General features: G+C 55.6%; 3 protein-coding genes across 3 annotated transcripts, besides 1 other annotated feature; all 3 read left to right on the forward strand.

Annotated features, from left to right (window-relative positions):
- Window positions 1-372: 372 nt before the first annotated feature.
- On the forward strand, window positions 373-1,995 carry LPMP_203670 (expression site-associated protein 5 (ESAG5), putative; the record flags this gene model as incomplete). Its single annotated transcript, XM_010700267.1, has 1 exon — window positions 373-1,995. The coding sequence occupies one exon, from the start codon at window positions 373-375 to the stop codon at window positions 1,993-1,995; it is 1,623 nt and encodes a 540-aa protein (XP_010698569.1).
- A 1,031-nt stretch (window positions 1,996-3,026) lies between these two features.
- Window positions 3,027-3,499: a repeat region.
- Window positions 3,500-6,227: 2,728 nt separating this feature from the next.
- TOR3 (target of rapamycin kinase (TOR) kinase 3, putative) lies at window positions 6,228-14,102 on the forward strand (the record flags this gene model as incomplete). The annotated part of the gene is made up of 1 exon (XM_010700268.1): window positions 6,228-14,102. The coding sequence occupies one exon, from the start codon at window positions 6,228-6,230 to the stop codon at window positions 14,100-14,102; it is 7,875 nt and encodes a 2,624-aa protein (XP_010698570.1).
- A 4,537-nt stretch (window positions 14,103-18,639) lies between these two features.
- On the forward strand, window positions 18,640-19,452 carry LPMP_203690 (hypothetical protein; the record flags this gene model as incomplete). Its single annotated transcript, XM_010700269.1, has 1 exon — window positions 18,640-19,452. The coding sequence occupies one exon, from the start codon at window positions 18,640-18,642 to the stop codon at window positions 19,450-19,452; it is 813 nt and encodes a 270-aa protein (XP_010698571.1).
- Window positions 19,453-20,216: the final 764 nt, after the last annotated feature.

Raw genomic sequence — 20,216 nt, forward strand, 5'->3', positions numbered from 1 at the left:
TTGCCACTGTCTATATCGCGTCCTCACGTAGCCCCAAGTGCCACACTTCGCCACCCCTACTGCGCCTCACTATTCAATTTTTTTCTTTTTTTTTGCTCGTTGCCCGTTGGGTTCCTCTACCCTTGTCTCCTAGAGCACATAAACGCCGCCGTCTCTACGCGAGTACCCACAACTCCAGTCCGTTGTGCCGTGCCTCCTTATTTATTTCATCGTGTTGGCTTGTGTCCTACGACCGCCTTGCCGCGTCGTCTCCCCAGTATTACGCGTCACCTCTCTCCCTCTCCTCGCTACTGCCGCTCGCTCTACCCCCTTCCCCCTGTGTTTCCCGCTGTCTTGTTTGTACGTGTCTTTCGTCGCTGTGCGTTTGTCGCCATGTCGGTGTATGGAAAACGAAGCAGCGGCAAAGTCGGGGCACGGAGGTGGTGGCGTTGCTTGCCGTGGCTGGTGTTCCTGTTCATTTGCGGGGCTGTCATCTCTCTGCTGCAGACGATGTCTACAGGTCCCCTGTCGAGAGTTCGCATGACAGATGCCAATAACATCGTCCCCTGCCCTCCAGCCAATATTTCTGTGGCGGTGACGTCGACCGTTATAAACAGATTCATTGCAGCTGCTGTCATTCCCAAGATTCAAGAGGATAACAACACCCTCGTCATTCCCGAGCAGGAAGTGGACCATGTGTGGGTAGGCGAAATGGTACTACAGCATTTTAAGCTGAAATCGCTCACCGTCAATACTGCCTTGCCAGACGAGCAGAGTTTAGTCCTACAATCCAAGGGATTTGCTATGGAGGTGGAGAAGTCGCGATTTATTTTTCATTACATGGGAATACGGTGCGATGGCACGTTCTGGGTCACTCTGAACGAAACCGATGCCGAGGCAGTGCTGCGTCTCACGCTGCTACCAGATGGACGGTGGAGCGCGACGTTCCCGCACTTAGAGGTTGACTGGGGCCAGCTGGTTGTCTACCATCAGCTGGACAGCAAGGCGTGCGGCATTGCACAGAAAGTGCTGGAAATCTTCATTGGTGACTTTGACGCCTTCGTGGTCAGCCAAATCAAGAAAAAACTGGATGAAGAAGCGCCAAGCAAGGCAGCTGAGAGTCTCAATGGTGTTTTTGCGAAAATTGGCATCCGCGCCATGACACCGCCCGTGATGACAGCGGACACGCTTCGCGTTATGTTGGATTTAAACCCGGTTGATTTTGGCTGCGCTCCAGCGCCTACCGCGTCTGCGATGCCTGACCTCATCTCTCGCGACATAGCCATACGCACCACCCTGACAAGCGTGAATAATCTTCTCTACAACGCGGCACAGGCGGGACGTTTGCGGGTGGAGCATGACCTACCAGCGGAGTGGAACACATCTCTCTTCGAGGATATTATTCCTGAGTTGTACCAGGCGTGCCGAGAGTGCTACTTGTACACCGACGTGCAGGCGGCAAAGGCACCTGTACTCGACGTGCCGCAAGACGGCGAAGTATTGGTGGTTGCGAAGGACCTCATTCTCGGACTGTACGTGCACCCCAAATCCATGTGGCAAGTCGCGACCTTGTCTGACATTGTCACCAAAAAGAAGAGCGGGTCATGTGCAGGATCCGCCGCTGTCTCCCGATCCTTCGATATCAAGAAGACTTCTTCATGGCGCACCCGGAGGCCTCTTCCTGTACTGGCAATTCGGTTGTCTGCCGCGTGCGGGGTCCGTAACATCAGCGCCGAGACAGGTCGCTCAATCAGCTACGAGTTGCTTCCGGTGGAGAACGTCTCTGTGCAGATCGAGGCGTCAAACATCGGTGATGTCAATACGACAGAGCTGGAAAAGGCCATAGCTAAAGCGTGGAACGACTTCGCTGCTCCGCTTGCTAACAGTGAGTCTCCGCTGAGGCTTCCACCCTTCTTCCAGAAAGCTATCCTGGAGGTGGGATTGGCCGCGATTCAGGGCGGCGTGGATGTCGACCTTGAGGCGGAGTTTATGCAAGGTGTCTTCTCAAAACTGTAGGCCGACAGTGAATTGCAGAGGAAGGGACGCCTGGGAGGAGTGGCGGAGTGGAAGGGTCCTCTGACTGTGGCAGCCGCAGGTGTGCATCAACAGGAAACAATGAACGAGGGAGGTTCATGGAGGTTGACTCGTGCTGCTTCTTAGCCTCTGTTGAGTTGGTCTTTCTGTCTTGTTTCGCCTTTTCAGGAATGAATTTTTTGGGGGTTTGCTTGTTATTGTCGCTGCAGTTGTGTGCTTCCTCGCACTGCGCGTGGCGTGTGCACATCCCCTTTCCGTCTTGATTTGCTCGGTGTTTATACTGTCCATTATTGTGGGGGCGACTTCGCCTTGACGCAGAACTGTTTTTCTTCTCCTTCGCCGACATCGAGTGGCATTGGATCGCCGCTCTTCCTCTTTCTCTGACTGAATCACTCGTTTGTGATGCGATATGTGATGTGTGTGTGTACGGGTGTATGTCTATCGATTTTTCGTCTTATTATTTTTGTCGCCGTGCATCCGCAACGATTCTTTCAGCGTCCTCTCAAGCGCTTCATCCGTGTACTGAACTCCCCTTTTCTTTCGTTGTCCCAACTCTGCTGTCTGTACATCACACGTTTTGAAGTCGTTTCTCCGATTCGGTTGGCCTTTTTTTTGTTGTTGTTGTTCTTGCATTGCGTCAACGACTCTGCACCTCCTCCGCTTCTTCTGCCGTCACGGGTTGTGAAACGAACGTAGAGGCGTGTGTTTGCGGGGACGTGTGCATTCCGTTACCACCGTGGGCAGGAAGCGGAGCGGTGAACACCGAAGCAGGGATCTCTCTTCAATGCTTCTCTCTTTTTGGCGCACCCCTCACGGTTCAATTTGGTCGTACGTGACCACCATTTTCGCTCTCTACACCTGCTTCACTGTTTCCCTTTCTCTCACATCGCTCAGCAAACAAAAAAAGGCCGAGCGGTCTTGTTCCTTCGATCAGGCAGTACGTGTTGTGCTCGATTCCGTGTTCATTTTCTTCCCTATTTTGCACTTTGTTCTTGACCCTTGGGAGCGGATAGACCCACCCCAGTGTGTGGTGTCCGTCGGCTCAGTGCCCCCCCCTCCCCCGCTGTGTGGGAGGGAAGCCCACGCAGCCACCCGCCCCCTCCCACTCTCCCTGCGTATACCGAGCGGCCTCTGGACAGGGCCAGGCACCTAGGATGTAGGGAGGTCAGAGCGATGTAGCGCTACGAATGCCGGGGGTGAGGTTGGGTCCTGGATGGCGTTGCGTCGGAGCGAGCCGCGACAGTGAGCACGCTTGGGTCATCCCTACGACAGGCAGCGTGTCAGCTCGTCTCGGGCAGCGGCTGTGAGGCGAGCTGCGCAGCAGGTGACTGGTGTTTGGAGGCAGAGGTCGCGCGCTGGCCACCGAGGCGGCACCGCTGCAGCCCGTCTGCCTCGCGGTTGTGCACCACGCGATGGGCCTGTGACAGACCGGGAGCCGAGGGGAGATCGCCTTCTGTTCTCCAGTAAAGAATGAACACGCGAAAGAAAGATATTCTCATAGGCTCATGTGTTTGACAGTCCAATCTACCCAGGCCAGCGGAGGTGCATACAGTTATGCCCAGCTACGCGAGAAACACAAAGGAGTAGGAGAGCAACAAAATGACGCGAGAAGCTGTTTCGGGACATCTTAGGCGCCGAGTCGATCCAAAGGCGCGACCGATCGCCGGCGTCACTGCAGTACGGCACCCCAAGATATGATTCTGACGAAAAGCTGCGAGGTATAGAAAAGCCCATCACTCATAAGAGACTCGAAAGGAAAAGCCGTCGTGAGGGTCGCTGTAATACAGTGTTAGCGAATCCCTCCGCCCTGCTCGAGCTCTCCGCTATGCGCGTGTGCGCGTGGAGTACCTTTACGGGGCCCCACTTCTCCTTTGTTAGCGTTGTCCCGAGAGCGGTTAACGTACCGACTCGAGAGACCGGATGAAGCGGCCTTTAGCAAAGGCTCAGTGATGATGGCCATTCATAGCTCATATCGCCGTGCGGCGCTGTGTAGGTATTAGCCTCAGCACACTACACTTCATCACCTTTGACTGCGTTGGAATCCTTTTCTGATGCCCACTGACACGCCTCTCTTGTGCGCCTACACACACCCGCAGCTCCTCTCTCGTCTCCCATTTACTCGTGTATTCGAATAAAACGACCATCGCGGTTGCTTTGCCTGCGCCTTCTGTCATTTCGTACCCCTGTGAGTGTGTGTGTGTGTTTTTCTCATGTTCTGTACTCTGTGCGCTCACGCGTATGCAGCACAGCACCTGCAAGTGCACCAACTCCCTGACACAACCACCGCACTCGCATGCGCGTGCCAATCCGGCTGCGACGTGGATGTCTCACGAGTTCTGAATCTTCTCCGCATCTCAGCGAGGCTGTGGGACTAGCAGTGTTCTGCGGTGAAGCAGCAGTGAGAGCCTTCATAACAGGAGCAGAGAGGCGAGCCAAGGGGTCGACAGCAACGCAAAAGAAACCCGGACGGATTTTTTTTCGGCGTGTGATTCTGCGACGATTTTTCTCTCTCGCATCTTCTCATTGCCGCCTCCACGCACCTGCGCCGTATCTCTGCTGTTGTTTGTGCTCATTACACCCCCGAAAACGAGTCTCTTTCATTCCGCCGCCGAATACACGACTTGCTCACCACTTCCAACACACTCTTACTCACCACCTCCCTCTTTCTGTTCTAGACATACGCACATAGGGGCTCACGCCCGGCAACACGGACGCCTGGGCAGAACTCATTTTCTTCATACGAACAACGAAAAGGAGCAATATCCTTTCCCCCTCCCCTGTTCTCCTCTATTTTCTGCACCTTCCTACAAGTTGTGGCGCCTACACTGTGGTGCGCAAATTCGTTGTGTCTGAGACTGTGTGGCCGCTCAAAGCGTCTCGGTGTGCACCTGCGCGTGTTCCTGTGTATGTTCTCACCATAGGATATCAGCGCCAGTTTCATTCTTGGGGGCTTCCCTCCTCCCCAATTTGGTACGTCGCATTGGGTGATTTGTGAAGAAAGTAGGAGACAGTGAGACGGAGGGCGCCACGAGACCTGTGTGGTGTAGTGTGCTGTCGCACATCGTGGTTAATTTCCCCCTTTTCTGGGTTTCATTAGTGTAGGCTTCCTCTGCGCAGCTCACGCACATCGACGTGCATTTTTTTTTCTGTTTTTTTTTTTCTGTCTGCGCGGGCACGTGCTTCGAACGACAGCTGCTCGTGTGCTGTTCGCGCTCGCTTTCTCTGCTCGTTTCTTGCCCCTTTCTCCTTCACTCAAAAAGAAGAAGACGACGTCGTGGAGGCTTCTCGTGCACACGTGTCGGAGCGTGTGTGGATGCCGACGTTTGTTCTCTTGTCGCTTCGCGTGTGCTTTTGAATGCCTCTTTCGCTTATTTCCTTTTACCTCGCGTGCTCCTTTTTTTTTTTACATATCTCTCTCGTCCACCAGCCACCACCTTTCCATTTGCATGTTAGCGCGCACTTTGCCTCTACCTTGCCCTTCCTGTTTTTTTTTCTTTTCCTTGTCCTTCGTATCTCCACTGCACCGCTGCTGCACCTCTTCGCTCTCTTGCCTCCACGCCTTTGGCTGCTGCTGCTGCTGCTGCTGCTGCTGCTGCTGCTCTCTCCTACCGCCTTCATTCCTTGCTGTGCTCATTGATCGCGTGTTTTGCTACAAACCTTCACGACTTCTCCGCTTTCTTGCTTCCCCTCTCTCCTCTAGGCTCCAGCCCCTCCGACCATTGTCGACAGTCTGTACGCGCTCTTCACTATTTCCCTATTTCTGCCTCTTTTTCACCCTTCATCAGCTCCTTGCCCCTTATAGCTACTTATCTAGAGCGCGCCGTCTCTCTTTGTTGAAGGCAATCCATGTAAGGGGTTGTTAGGGAGGCTAGAGCAAGTTACAGGCGCACAGACAAGGACCCCAAACACATACACATTTGTTCCCTCTCTTTTTCTCTTTTTTTTTTGTTCTGTCTGCGGTTGAACGGGGGCAACGTCGTGTCTGTCTGTCTTCAGTAGTCATTGCAGCCACTCCCGTGGCATCAGTGCGTAACACGTGCTTCGACGCGCTCAATTTAACGCGGTGACTTCTCTGTGACCCTCTCTCTTTTCAGGTTAATGCAGGGCGTCAGCAGTTGGGTTGGTGATCTTTCCATACTGTCCACACACATACACATACACACACACACACCAGCTGTTCACTGGCTTCCGCGCACGCACTGTAGCCAGCCACGATGACAGAGACGCTCGCCGCTGGAGACATGGGCAACATCTCTGTCACAAAGCTCTTCAGCAGCGATAGTACAGCTGCACTGGGTCAGCAGCTTAGCTCCATCTTCTCTAACCTCAATAGCACATCGAAGGACCGATGGCAGCGCTCCGAGGAGTGCCTCAGCGCCTTGATGGACACTCTTTTTCTACATGAAAAGGAGCTTGGTGCGAATGAATCGCTTCATGAGCGTGTCATTGCCCTGATCGATAGTGCCTTCTGCAACTCCGTGGACAAGGGATGCAGCTCATTTCGCGTCGTATTTGACATCAAGTGGAAGGACCAACACGAGAAGAGAAGTCGCTGCTTCATGCTGCTGTTGAGTCGTGCATTTAAGTGCACCACGCCGGAAGAATGCCTGAAGGTAATTCAGTGCCTCGGTGAAGTACTCGAGGATAACATTCGCACGACGACAGACCTTCTAACAGACCACGTGGAAGCGCTTCTGAAAGACCTCTTCGCGGCTGATGTGCACCGCCGCACTGTTGTGTGCGAGGTGCTCGCCAAAATTGTGTCGACGGCTGCATTCATCATAAAACGAAACCCAACACTGCTGGAGCTCCTCACGTCGTCTTGTGCGCCTCTGGTGACACTGAAGGACGCGATGGAAACACGAAATGTGTGGCACCGCACAGCACTCATCCGCCTTACCTCCGCGCTTGTGAAGAACTGCTATGAGGTGACGCCACAAGTGGCGAAAGATGTGGCTGACCTTGTCTTGCGCCACATGCGCACCGCGGCAGATGAGTCGCTGCTGGTCGGTGTCCTTTCCGCTTTGGCTCACGTTGCTGTGACGCCAGCGTTTGTTTCGGCTCCGTGGAATTTGCCGCGGCTGGTGAGTTTTCTCTGCGAAACGGACTGGTCCGTCTACTCCGTCGCTACGCGAGTCGCCGCTGTAGCTGCAGCAAGCAAAGTTGCCTGTTTTCTTTGCCAAGAGGAAAGGGATTGGTACGAAGCGCTGAGGACGCGTTTGCTAGAGTTTATCTCCTCGGACGACTCTGTGGAGGTGGGAACGGAAGGGCTTGAGCTCTTGAAGGAGATGCTAATCTCAGAGAGAGAGCTTCGCTTAGGTGGGGCCGTGGTAAAGGCGGTCTGTGCGTGCATTCAACGACTGCCCTATGTTCCTGTCATCTATGAGCTGCTGGAGCTCATTCGGGACCGCTACGGCGATCTCCAGATGAAGCCGATCTACTCGCTCTTAGAAGGCTACTTGGGCACCGAGCAGGAACTGCTGAACTTTGGCAAAGTGAACGCGCTACTACGCTTCGCTGGGACTCGGATTCGCTTTGACGACCCAAGGCTTGCGCAGCTGCGCATCAACGTAGGCGTCAACCGACCGATTCCGGTGATACTGCACTCACTACCGCTGCTCACAACGTTGCAGCGGACGGAGCAGCTGGACGAAGTGCTGGAGATCCTCTCGCACGACGACCCAGGTGTGCGGCGCGTCGCTGTCACCACAGCGCTGGAGCTCTGCGAGATCGTTATCGAGCGCAACAAGGCGGACGTGGCTAAGGCAAATGGTTACGCGCAGCGACTAAATAATAACGTGAGTAACGCGGTGGAGCGTGTGCTAGACGTCGCCGTGGCCGACCGCGACCCTGAGATTCGGCTATGGGCGTTGCAGCAGTTCTCCGCGTCTTTCTTTCCGTACCTGTGCCATGCGGACAACTTGGAGGCTATCTTTATGGCACGCAACGACAACGATAAAGCAACACAGGCCCAGGCACTGACGCTGCTGTGCCAATTGCTCCCATATCACCCCTCCATAGTGCAGCCGCAGCTGCAGCGTACGCAGAGATACATGCTGCACGATGTTGCTACCATGGACGCGTCTGTGTCCTTCGCGGTGTGCATGGCTGGACTGCTGAAGATGTGTGTGGACTACGATGCCCTCCTAATTCAAGGAAGCACTGTCGTGACAATTGTGTTGCAGCGATTGGAGGCGCAGCCTTTTATCTCTCGATCGCTCTCCATCGCTTTGCTGCAGCTCATCCGCTCAATCCTAGAGCGGACAGCACCGCAAGACCACTTCGATCCTCATTTGTTTCTTCGACCGCTCCTCATGATTGCCAACGGCGGGGATTCGTGCACGCGACGTCGCGAGGCGTTGGAGACGCTGGCGGCTTTCATCAGTCACATCACCAAGACCGACATTTCAGAGCTGAGTGAGGTGTACCGGGCTGTGGCCCGTATCATCCGCCGCGAGACGGAAGAAGAAGAGTCCGTGACGATTGCTGCCATGAAGGTGCTCAGCTCCATCGGTGCCGTGACCCCCGTAAAGATGCGTCACGTCTTCCGCAAGGTGGAGTCGGATGAGATGGAGGAAGAAGAAGAGGTGGTGACGCCGGCACTGGCTCACTGCAAGCCACGACTGCGCGTCTCCACCGACATGCCGAAGCGCTACGCTTCTGCAGTACTGTACTACCTCGTGCGCTCGTTGCAGCTCGCGTTGGATCCAAAGCAGCAGGTGGACACGTTGGCAGCGGTGCGATCGATGCTGCACGATGTCGAGGGAAAGGTGGAACTTAATCTACTCACCCAGCTGCTTCCGCAACTGCAGACCTGGCTGCGCGACCCGGAGCGGGCATTTCTGTATGAGACGGTACTGGGCCTGATGAACGACCTTGCCATTCTCCTTTGTCAATTCAAGGAGACTGTAGCGCCATCTGTGGGCTACGACCTACTCCGGTCTGTGCAAGCCTTTTGCCTTCTCCCGCAGGCGAGCCAGAGACCTTTCAGGGCGTACGTTGTGCAGCTGCTTGACAGCCTAGCAAAGGGGATTCCGGCGCAGGACATGCGCGACAACCGGTGGGCCGTCGAGTTTATTCACCAGCGGCTTTCGCAGAACAAGAACGACCTTGACTTGGTGCAGCGCGTTGTCAAATCTCTTGAGTCGTTTACAGCAGTGATGCATGAGAAGGAGCTGCAGATGATTCTGCCACACGTGCTGCAGTGCATCGAGCCTGCAAAAGCATCGCCTGACGGTAAGCTCTCCAAGTCTAAAAATGTCAACGACGCCTGCTTCGACTTCTTGAACTTCGTCATGGCGAAGCAGCTGACCCTCGTGAAGCACTGCTGCGCGCAAATTGTTCACACCATCATGTGGTACATCGAGCTGGCCGAAAGCAACGAGGAGATGGATGTTGGCCTACACACCTTAGCGACACTGGTGGACACGGTAAAGATGCCGGCGAAACGATTCATTATGCCAATCGAGCGCGTGGCGGTGCGCAAGAACTTTCCACCGCAGTACTTCGTCAACCTCGTTAAGAGCGCCGCCGGTGGCGCCAAGACCCGCATGGCAACGTCGAATGGCACAGACCTTAATCCGGACCGCCCCATTACGGTGGTGTCGCATCTGCCGCGATTGTCGAAGGATGAGTTCGAGCAGGAGTTGCGCAGCACGCCGTGCTCGGAGAACGTTCTCATCGACGTGCTTGACGTCCGTCACCATCATGGTCAGACGATGATTGACTTCCGCTTTCAGCCCGGCATGGACACCGCGGCGCGATGTAGTCTGTTTAGCCGCAAAGCCACAGACAACAAGTCCTCCATGCGACGTAATTTGGGTATTCTCCGGGTAGAGCAACGGGAAGAGAGCCCACGTCCGGTCGGGGCGAAGGTCATTCAGGCACTGGCGAACTTGCCGGTGGCGAAGACAAAGAAACGCGAGCAGTCCTGGGTTTTGTGGCTCCACAACGCCACAGTGACGCTTTTGCGCAATTCCCCGTATGCCGTGCTGCGCGACACGTGCGCTGTCGCGGACCGCAACACGGAGCTTGCCAAGGATCTTTTCCCCCTTGCCGTAACTGCCGTGTGCGGGCACCTTGACACGCCGCTGCGGGCGCAGCTTATGGAGATCTTTGATCGCGCGCTTGCTGCGGCACCCGCGGACGTCAAGCAGGGGCTGTTCTGCTTTGCCGAGTTCATGGAGGGCGAGCGAGATGAGGATCACGTGAAGTTCGTCAAGGTGATGCGAGAGAGTGTGTTCAGCGTGGATCGGGAGTCGACCAGTCAGAAGTTTGGTATCAACTACGACCAGGACCCCACACTAGGTGTCATCGTGACGAAGCTGGCCCCGAATGGTGTAGGCGCTCGCGCCGGCGTCCCGATTGGCGCGCAGCTGCTCGCTATCAATGATAATCCAGTGCGTGCGGTCAGCGACATTCGCGGCCTTATTGAGGGACACACGCATACTGAACTGCTGCTGGCGTACGAGGTAGAGGAGAGGACAAAGTCTATACCGACGCCGCTGATGAACTTGGAAGTCCTAGCATCTGTCGCCTTCAGCGGGGAGATGCATACCAAGGCCATCTACTTCAACGAGGTGCTCTTTGAGAGCCTCTCACGCAAGCTCTGCAAGATTACGGACCGCAAGGACAACCAGATGCGTCGTGTCATGACGATTGCTGAGGACCTCATTCAGTACTACCGGCACTTGAACATGACCATGACAGCCAACGGGCTGCTGAAGATGCTCACCCGCAAGTTCTCTGAAATCTTCGCGCCTGAGCAGTTCGGCTTTGAGGAGATTGCATCGTTGGAGCAGCTCAACTGGTGGAGTGAGGCGCTGCGACGATATGAGGCGCGCATGGCCAGCTGCGATACCCGTTGCCTCGAGGTGGCGTCGCTTGTGGGTGTACTAAGGTGTGAGCAAGCGCTGGGGCACTCGAACCGCGTGCAGGAGCTCGCCGAGCTGTACTGGGACCAGCTTCCCACCGACGCGCAGTGCGAGGTAGCGCCCTTTCGAGCCAAGGCAGCGTTCTGCTTGGGAGCATGGGACATCTTCGACGAGCTGGCGGTAGACAGGCGCATGCAAAGCTACTTTGGTGTCGTTGAGCGCTGCGCCGCGCTGTTTCGAACAGAGTGCTACAGCGAGCTTTTGCATTATACCGACAAGGTGCGTGAGTCGATGCTCGAGTCTTTTGCCGACTCGTTGAATGAGAGCTACAGCCGCGCGTACGAGGGCATGACGCGTCTGCAGCACCTGCGGCACTTTGAAGAGCTCGTTTCATTCACTACGGCGTGCAGTGAGCGGCAGGCGCTGCTGAAGCGTGTGTGGCATCGCCGGCTGGGACAGATGTCTACCCGGCCGGACGATCTCCTGACGGTGCTCTCCATCAACTCACTTGTGCTAGAGCCGGAGAGTGACCTGGACTCGTACGTGTATGTCATCCGATCCCTGTGCAAGTCACAGTGGTTCTCGCACGCGGAGCACCTCCTGCAAAGGCTGCTGCACGAGGATGCCTCGCTTGAGGTTCTATGTAAATGTGACCCGGAGCTGATCCACACCTACATCAAATACGTTTACCTTGCCAAGGACAAGCAAGGAGCGTATGTAGAGCTGAAGAGCATCTTGTCCGCCGTCCAGGTCGACGCCGAAGACCCGCGAGCCGAGACTTGGGGGCAGTGTTGGCTGCTTCTTGGCGAGTGGACCATGTACCTCTTCCCGGAGTACGGCGAGGAGGCCATCACGGAGCTGACACACGCCACAGAGCTAGGCCCCAACAGCGCCGCTGCCTTTCACTCGCTGGGCATCCTGCATTGCGATCTCGCCCGCGACCCGAGCACACAGGGCGAGGTGCAGAACAGACACCTAATCTCCTGCATCACCTCCCTGTTTAAGTCCATTCAGCTCTGCAACGACGTACCGGGCAGCCTCGTGATGCAGGATGTACTGCGCATTCTCTCAGTCTGGTTTGCCAACAGCGGCATGCGGGAGATCAACGAGGCGGTGCACTACGGAGTGCAGGTGGTGGCGGACCACGTGTGGCTGAACGTGGTGCCGCAGCTCATTGCCCGCATCGGCATCGAGGCCCGCTACGCTCGCGCCATCCTGACCGACTTACTCATTCGTGTAGGGTCTCAGTACTCTCACGCCCTCATCTACCCTCTCACAGTGGCGGAAAAGTCGCCAGACGTGGTGCGGCGGCACATGGCGGAGCGCGTCATCATGGGCATGCGCGACATCCCAGAGAACGATCGCATTGTCAGAGAGGCGTCCTTGGTGAGCAACGAGATGGTGCGCATTGCCATTTTGTGGACAGAGAAGTGGCACGTGGCGATTCAACAGGCGGCCTATAAGCCGAGCAACGCGGATACCATCTTCTCCATGCTGCAGCCGCTGTACGAGGAGCTGGACCGCGCCTCCACCCCGAGTGAGCTCAACTTTGAGCGCACGTTTGGTCACACGCTGCGCCACGCCAAGATCGCCTTGGAGGCGTCAAAAACAGACGAGGCATGGGGTCTCTTGCGGCAGGTATACGCGCAGCTGCGCCGCGGCGTGCTGGAGCGGCGGCTGTACATGAGCGACGTCTCACCGACGCTGGATGGCATTCAAGACAGCATTGTAGCAGTGCCTGGCACCTTCGAGCACGACAAGCCCCTCATCACGATTCGCAAGTTCCACAGCAGGGTGTATGTGATGCCATCCAAGCAGAAACCGCGCCGCATCGGCCTCGACGCGTCCGATGGCAAAAAGTACCGCTTCTTACTCAAGGGCCACGAGGATATGCGGCAGGATGAGCGCGTCATGCAGTTCATTCGCCTGATCGACACCATCTTCCAGTCCGATAATGCGGCGAGTGCGATTGGACTGAGCATCCCGCAGTACGCTGTGATCCCCCTCACTGACAACGTCGGCGTCGTCGGATGGGTGGAGAACACCGAGACAATTTACAAGATGCTAGAGACGCACAGACAGGCACACGAGGTGTCCATTTACAAAGAGGTCAACCTCATCATGAAGAAAGGCGGACTGAACACAATCGAGGACTACCACCAGTTGCCGAAGCAGCAGCGCAAAGCGCTGCTGAACTATGCAATGGAGAACACGCCAAAGAACGAGCTGCGTCAGATCTTCTGGAACCACAACGACACGTGTGAGCAATGGCTGAGCTACCGCCAAACCTACGGCCAGACGTTGGCTGCGATGTCTATGGTCGGCTATGTCCTTGGCCTTGGTGACCGCCATCTCAACAACCTGATGCTGCAGGGCAACGGCACCGTTGTCCACATCGACTTTGGCGATTGCTTCGAGGTGGCTATGCATCGCGCCCACTACGCCGAGGCTGTTCCGTTCCGCCTGACACGTCTGCTAGTGTGCGCTCTCGGTATCACCGGCGTCGATGGTGTTTACCGCATGACATGCGAGTTGGCTATGAAAAACCTCCACCGCCATAGCGAAAATCTGCTGTCGATTCTCGAGGCTTTCATCTACGACCCTCTCATCAACTGGCGACTCAACGCGGTCAACGATACCACGGAGAGGTCGGGGTCCAAGTCGGTGCAGCAGGAGACCAACAACAGTGCTTCCGCTGCTTTAGCAGGCGAAACTGCCGCTGCGGCCCGCTTGGGGGTTGATGATGCGTCGGAGGGTGATGCTAAACCCGTTGCTATGCAGCTGTCGAAGTCCGTATCGAAGCCGGCGCCGCACTCCGCCTTGCCAGGGGAGAGTCAAATGTTCGAGAATGGTGAGGAGACGCGCAACCAGCAAGGCAACTTGGCCCTCGCACGTGTGCAGGCAAAGCTCACCGGTCAGGATTTTGGCATGGTGAACAGCTCCTTCTCCATGATGCGCTCCTCTCGCCGTTTGGAGGGTGGGGACTCTCAACCTCACGGTTCGTCGTGGGGCTCGAACAGTCTCGCCGGCTTCACCGACTCGCCCAAGGACTCGTTTGCAGCACCGCTGCTCACCACCTACCTTTCGCTCCGCGTTTTGAACGGGGGTGCGGAGAGCCTGGATGTGCCGCACCAAGTCGACCGCCTCATTCAAGAGGCGACGAGCCTCGACAATTTGTCGGACGCGTTTCTCACTGGCTGGGCACCGTTCTGGTAGAGAACCTGCAATGGACATTTATGTCCCCACTCAAAGAAAAAAAGAATCTGCCAAGCTCATCACACGACGGTCGTGAATTAGCGGCAGCACTTGTTTCTCCTTCAGGGAAGGAGATCGCTTAGTGGTACAGTGCACTCACACCTCTTCAGTTTATGGGCTTGCAGCCTCGGCGTCGTTCAGGGTTATGATCGACTTCGTGTTTGCTCTTTTTCTTTACTTCAAAGCCTTCGTCATGGTCTTCCGCTGCGGCGCCTCGATTGGGCTGCAGCTCTCGGGTTTGCTTTTCGGGCTCTCTACACTCTTCTCTTTTTTTTTTTGCTGGTACCACACCGCTTTATGCTGCAACGGCGGCAAGCGAGTACTGCCTGAGGTATCGTCGAACTCAGGGGCGCGCATCTGAGCCACACTGCAGTGTTTGATCTTCCTCTTCTCAGTTTTATCTCAGTTGTCGTTTTTTCGGCTGCTCTATCGCACTCTTCCCTCTCCCCTTGTGGGTTTGTTGTCTTTCCCTTTATGTGCTAAGCTGAAATCAGTACAGAAACCAGCAAAAAGGATACCACTACCGCCTCGCATTTGGGGGAGGGGGAAGGCGCATGTTCAACGTCTTCGTTCCGCGTCGTAGCACTGCTAAGCATTCCGGTGCTTCTTCCTGCGAGAAGGGCGGTTGGGATAGAACCCTACAACTGGTCGCACCCTCGATATTGGCTTCGGCACGCGTGCTGGCAAGAGACTCGCTTTGTGTACTCTCTGTCGGTATGGGGCATACTCGGGTGGAGAAGTGACAGGGGCAGTGCAGGCGCAGCGCGTCAAGATCTCGCATTCCCTTTTTCCATTCATTGCGCAGTCGTGGATTTCTTTGCCTACGCAAGACGGTCCCCGCACGCATGCACCTTCGTATATCCACACACCACACCCCCGGCGGCCTTGATGCGCTATCCACACACACACACTCTCTCCCTCTCTCCTTCTCTCTCCTTTCTGACGCGCCACGCCCAGGTCGGCCTTTGTGCAGCGCATTCCTGCACCGCTACGGTCAAACAAGGGCTCTCTTCCTCTGTCTCCGCCCCACCCCTTCCCCCCAATTCGTTTTTGCCCAGCGGTGTCGTTCATTTCTCTTCGTGTCCTTCCACGTGCCTCTTTTTCTTTTGAGATTTCTCATTCTCTTTTATTCCCACCCCCTTCGCATTCACAACGCACGGACCCAAGCGTACACACTCCATGAAGCGGGCAACACAATGCTACACTACACCTCGGTTGTTCACACGTGGGCACATCTCCCTATGAGCACAGCCAACCTAGCCACAGCATAATCGCCACTCATTTCTTCCGATTTCCCGCGTTCTCTCCCTGCGCCTGCTCTTCTTCCTCGTCATGTACGTCGTTGTCTTCTCTATCGGACGCATTTTTGCCTCTCGATAACCTTCTCTAATAGTGTCTCTACTCACCACTTCCACAGTGCTGCCTGCGCACAAGAGCCTTTGCTGGTACATCCCGGACCGCCTGATGTACACCTGGCGCGGCGACCTACTCGGCATGCCCTGCGACTAGAACCCTGCGCTTCGTGGACGACATGGCGGCACACAATGATCTAGAGTAGTTCGGGTGCGCGAACGAACGGAAAGGCGCGTGTGCTGCTGACGGCTATGCGCGGTGCCGCTGCATCGCAGTGGTGCTGACGACGTACTGTAGGGGTTAGCTGAATAGGGTAAACGGAGTAGGCGACGCGTATGCTGATGACTGTCCAGTGCTTCACACTGTTAGCAAACCATCGAAAAGGATATACAAGGCGCACACCTTTACGCACCACATACACTGGTCGATGCTGAGGGCAAGCGTCTCCTTCGCATGTCTTCCGTATTGGCGTGTGCTGTGCGTCCTATTCGGACTTAAAAAAACGCTCTGACAGCGTTCGACTGGGGTTTATCGACGTGACACGACTACATTGACTGCAAGGTTACATTTTCGCTCCCTATGGGTGTTGGGCAGTGGCGCCTGTTGGGGAACCAAGGACACTGCTTTGACTCAAGGACCGACCAACTGTCCAGGAGGTGCTGGACGCCTCAAAAGCTATGGAGAAGCAGACAACGGGTACGAAGTCGGCGGTGGTGCCTGCGGAACCACCTGTGTGAGGGATTTAAGTAGAGAGAGGTAACGCAGGGCCTCGTTGAGGAAGTGAGGAGCTCGTTCGCGTACAAACTCCTCGACAACGGGACACTGTGTGAGCAATCTTGTCTACAGATCTGCAGGTACTACAACACGGGAACACCCCTCCGCCGCTCGAGAGGCGGTGAAGGCAACAAGAGGACTGGGTAATTTTAGTGGAAGTCTTCTATGGGCTCGTTATTAGGCTCTTCCCGCGCGAAGCTGAGTTTTTGAGGTGCGTCGACATTCAGCCTTTCGAGAGTACTGTGCAAAAAAAAAAATCAAATGTTCTTCGATTTACAGGAAATCTGCGCTGACAGCGGTGTGTAAACTCGCGATGAGGTAGTACGCTGGCTGGACTTCAAAGATGTTGGGCAGTCTGCTGGCGCTCTCTACAGCGGAGAGCCGCCTTCTCTCTTGGCGCGGCGCTTTTGGAATGAGGCCCAGAGGGGCTTAGAGGAGAACGGCGTCTTCGTGGTGGGATCGGGTACGTCCAGCTGCGCCAGCGCCGGATTGATGTTACCGAAAGGCAGTCTTCTCTCTCTATTCATGTGATGCTTGCTCGGCTACACAGTACCCCACTGCGCTTGAGACGCAGGTGTGACGGTGCCCCCCCGGTCCGAATTGTTCTTATCTTTGGGCAGTGGTGCCATCGAGGGGACAGTGTAGACGCTGTACTCCTTCCTGCGCCGCAACGGGCTGCACTCGCTCCATTTCTTGGCGAGCAGCGACAGCTCTGTAATGAAACGCAGAATGCACAGGTGGAGCGAGATGTACAGGGTCATCGCGTTGTGATACTGTTGCGCTGTGAGAGGTACATATAGAAGCGAAGGGACTTCTTTTTTCAGGTGGAGAAAGATGCCGGCACGACAGCGGCGGCTCTACGCGAGCACCACACATTAGTGAAGGGGGCTTGTGTTTCTCGAGGTGGTGTTGGATCCCCACGAACGGCCGCCGTGATAGCATTGGCGAACTGCTACACCGGAGGCTCTGATGCGCGGTTGTGTGACGCCTGGCATGGCGCTCGTCACTCCACTTTTGCTAGTTTTTTTTTGTTCGAATGTTCTTTGGGTGTGTGGGTGTGTCTTCTGGTCGCTCTTCTCTCCACGTCAGAGACGTACTTCAAGCCGCCAACGGGGACTGAGGGACGCGGAACGAGGCGAGAGTGTTTCGTCGATTTCGAGCCCCTGAGTCAAGAGCCTACATTAACCGTCATATCGTTGCCTCGTAGGAAGGCTATCAGGCATGTGAGCCAATAGAGGATCGAAATGGATGCTATTGCGCTTTTCGTTACTGTTTTTCTCTCTGTGTCTCCATTCGCCTCCCTCCCCCCCTCCTGTTGCTTGGCCGCTTCTCTTTTTTTGTTGTTGTCTCTCCATAGTTGTTCGCCATCTCGATCGATGCCTTTCATCCTCTTGTCGTGTGCGTTTACGTGTGTTCTTCTCACCCCGCTCTTCCCTGCATGGCGCCTTTTGTATGGTGCGCAGAGTCGGCCGCTCTGCCTTTCCCTCTCCATCGTTTAACGTGTTCTCATCGATGCCGCTGACCTCCCCGTCAACGGTTGTCGCCACGTTTTTTTTTTTTCTTCTTTGTCCTCTTACGTGCGGCTTACGTCAAATGGCGTTACTCACGCTACCTCTCCGCAAGCAGCATGACGAAATTCAGCAAGAGAAAGAGGGAGCGACGGACGCCCGTGAGACCAGTGCAGACACGGGGGTATTCGAAGAAAAGAAAAGCGAAGAATCTATGGAGGTAAGAAATGTTCGGGTCTTCTGGCAGCACTGGCGGCAGATCTGCAACCAGTGCCTCTTCAGCCTCCTACGCCGTTAGAGCGCGTACCAACTAAAGTCTCCGCTGTCACGCTCACACTGCTCTGTGCGTTCGTGTAGACCTGCTGGTGTCGATGTGAGGCATCGTAGTCGCGCTATGTCGTCTGCTGACATCTCCGGGTGCTGTACAGAGTCGAGAGTCGTTGCCGTTGGCAGGCGTTCTCTCGCGAGTCCTTCACGAATTAACTGTGCACAATGCGAATTTTACCTTCTCGGCCCCCCCCCCTTCATCCCACCTCTCCACGCTGCATTTGAGCGTCACATATTCGAGATACTTCACATCCCGCTCATACACTCCCGTAGACAACAGACTGAACGTTCTCGAACTCACTGCGTCACCACTCTCACCGCTTCATTCACTACCGTGGTGTTGACTACAAAGGGGACGAACAGTAGCGAGCTACGGGTCTCCGGAGGCTACTAGCAAACATATACACGCGGAAACACTGGCCTCAGTACCTCCGATTTGCCTCTGCTTCTCCACTGCTGTGAGTTTGGCACCATTACTCCCCCACCCAAGTCCACGATCCCTCTCCCCTTCTTTTTCTTCGTGGCTCTCTTCTTCCATGTCAGCTACTTCCTTTCAACTTAGCGACCGTACGAACGAGACGCCTTCGTCCAACGCCTCGAGTGGCTCCCTGCCGCTTCAAAGCGCCCCTTGTGACGAGGCCACCCGCGCCACGTGCCACGCGAAGCATCTACACAATGAAGTGCAACCCCACCTGGACGTGATTCACCGAGAGCTAGAGGAGCTGAAGCACCGTCGTGAGCGCCTTGAGGCTCAGCGCAAGGAACTGCTCCAGGGCAAGCGTGGATCCGCGGAGGGACAGCGGACGGGGTGGATTTCGGGCAGTGTGTCGACGCATGCGGGCGCAGCGAGGACAAACTCAACTCCCGGTCTTACCGGCGCTCACCCCCGCAGCGAGATGGAGTCTCTTGCGGCCTGCCCCGCATCGCACGGAAGTCGTGAGCGGCATTCAAAAAGCTCCCATCACGACTCTCTTCTGCTTGCTGGCCTGAGGCCTATTCCATCAGAGCAGGAGCGGCGACGTATGCTAAAAGCGACTCCGCATCTCGCCATCAAAAATGCACTACGCGATGCGGCCCAGCAAGACAGCACTCTTCTCATGGGGACTTTCTTGCTAGAAGACAACCCGCATACGTGTACCTTTAGTCGAGAACGTCGCTTTCGTCCTCTGCTTGGCCAGAGCGGGAAGTACTTCCTCAGCACGGACTTTGCCGCGGACCAGTGTTTCAATCGTAGCCACGCACACGCTGTGACGTCTCTGAAGGCATGGGGTAGCAGTAGTCAGACACCCGGCCCAGGCGCCTACACGCCCCGATACAGCAAGCTTTCGCGTGCACCACGCGCGTACTAGTCGCATCAAGAGGCCACTCGCTTCACCAGAAGTCAGAGAACATATGCTTCACCTCCCCATTTGGTGTTCATGTGTGCATCTACATAGCCAGCGATAGGGAGCGGTGCCTTGCCTGCTTTTCTTTTAGTCGATTCCCCAGTTGTGCGCCTGCTCTTGCTTTTTATGTCTTGGATGCGGTTGGCGTCAATATTGCTCGCAGCATTGACGCCGCAGCACGAGGCTGCTGTGCTCTCCTCCCTTCCCATCACTTATGTCTCACTATCTTCCTTGTTCTCCATCTAGAGTTGTCACCACGCGAATCACTATGCGAGCCCAATGATGCTCGGCCAAGACACTAATCCCTCCCCTCCTCTTATGCTCAGAAATGCGCAGTAGATGGTATGCTTTTTTCCCCCTGTATGTTTAGTTGTTGTTGTGGGGTGTCATGTGCTACGCACGTTGCCTCCCTCGCTCTCCCTCAACATCACTCCTTTATTACTCTCCTGTTTTCCTTTGTTCGAGCTCTGCTGTGTGTGTGTGGGGGTGTGTGGGTGCGTGCGTATGTTTGTATGCCAGGCTGTTGATATGGTAGTCGTCCCTTGCTGGCTGGTACGCCGTGGCCCGTGTGGCTTTTTCGCGCCGTCTTGCTCTTTGCCGGTGCCTGTATGAAGGCATCGCATGTAGCTGATGCAAAGGCTAGCCGCTCCACAGAACCCACTCGCATGTTTCCCTTACAGGAAGCCGAAGTCGATTAACTGTACGTGAGGGTCTTTTGATTCCGTTAG

The sequence above is a fragment of the Leishmania panamensis genome (assembly GCF_000755165.1).
Source record: "Leishmania panamensis strain MHOM/PA/94/PSC-1 chromosome 20 sequence".
In the NCBI taxonomy this organism is placed as follows: Eukaryota; Euglenozoa; class Kinetoplastea; order Trypanosomatida; family Trypanosomatidae; genus Leishmania; species Leishmania panamensis.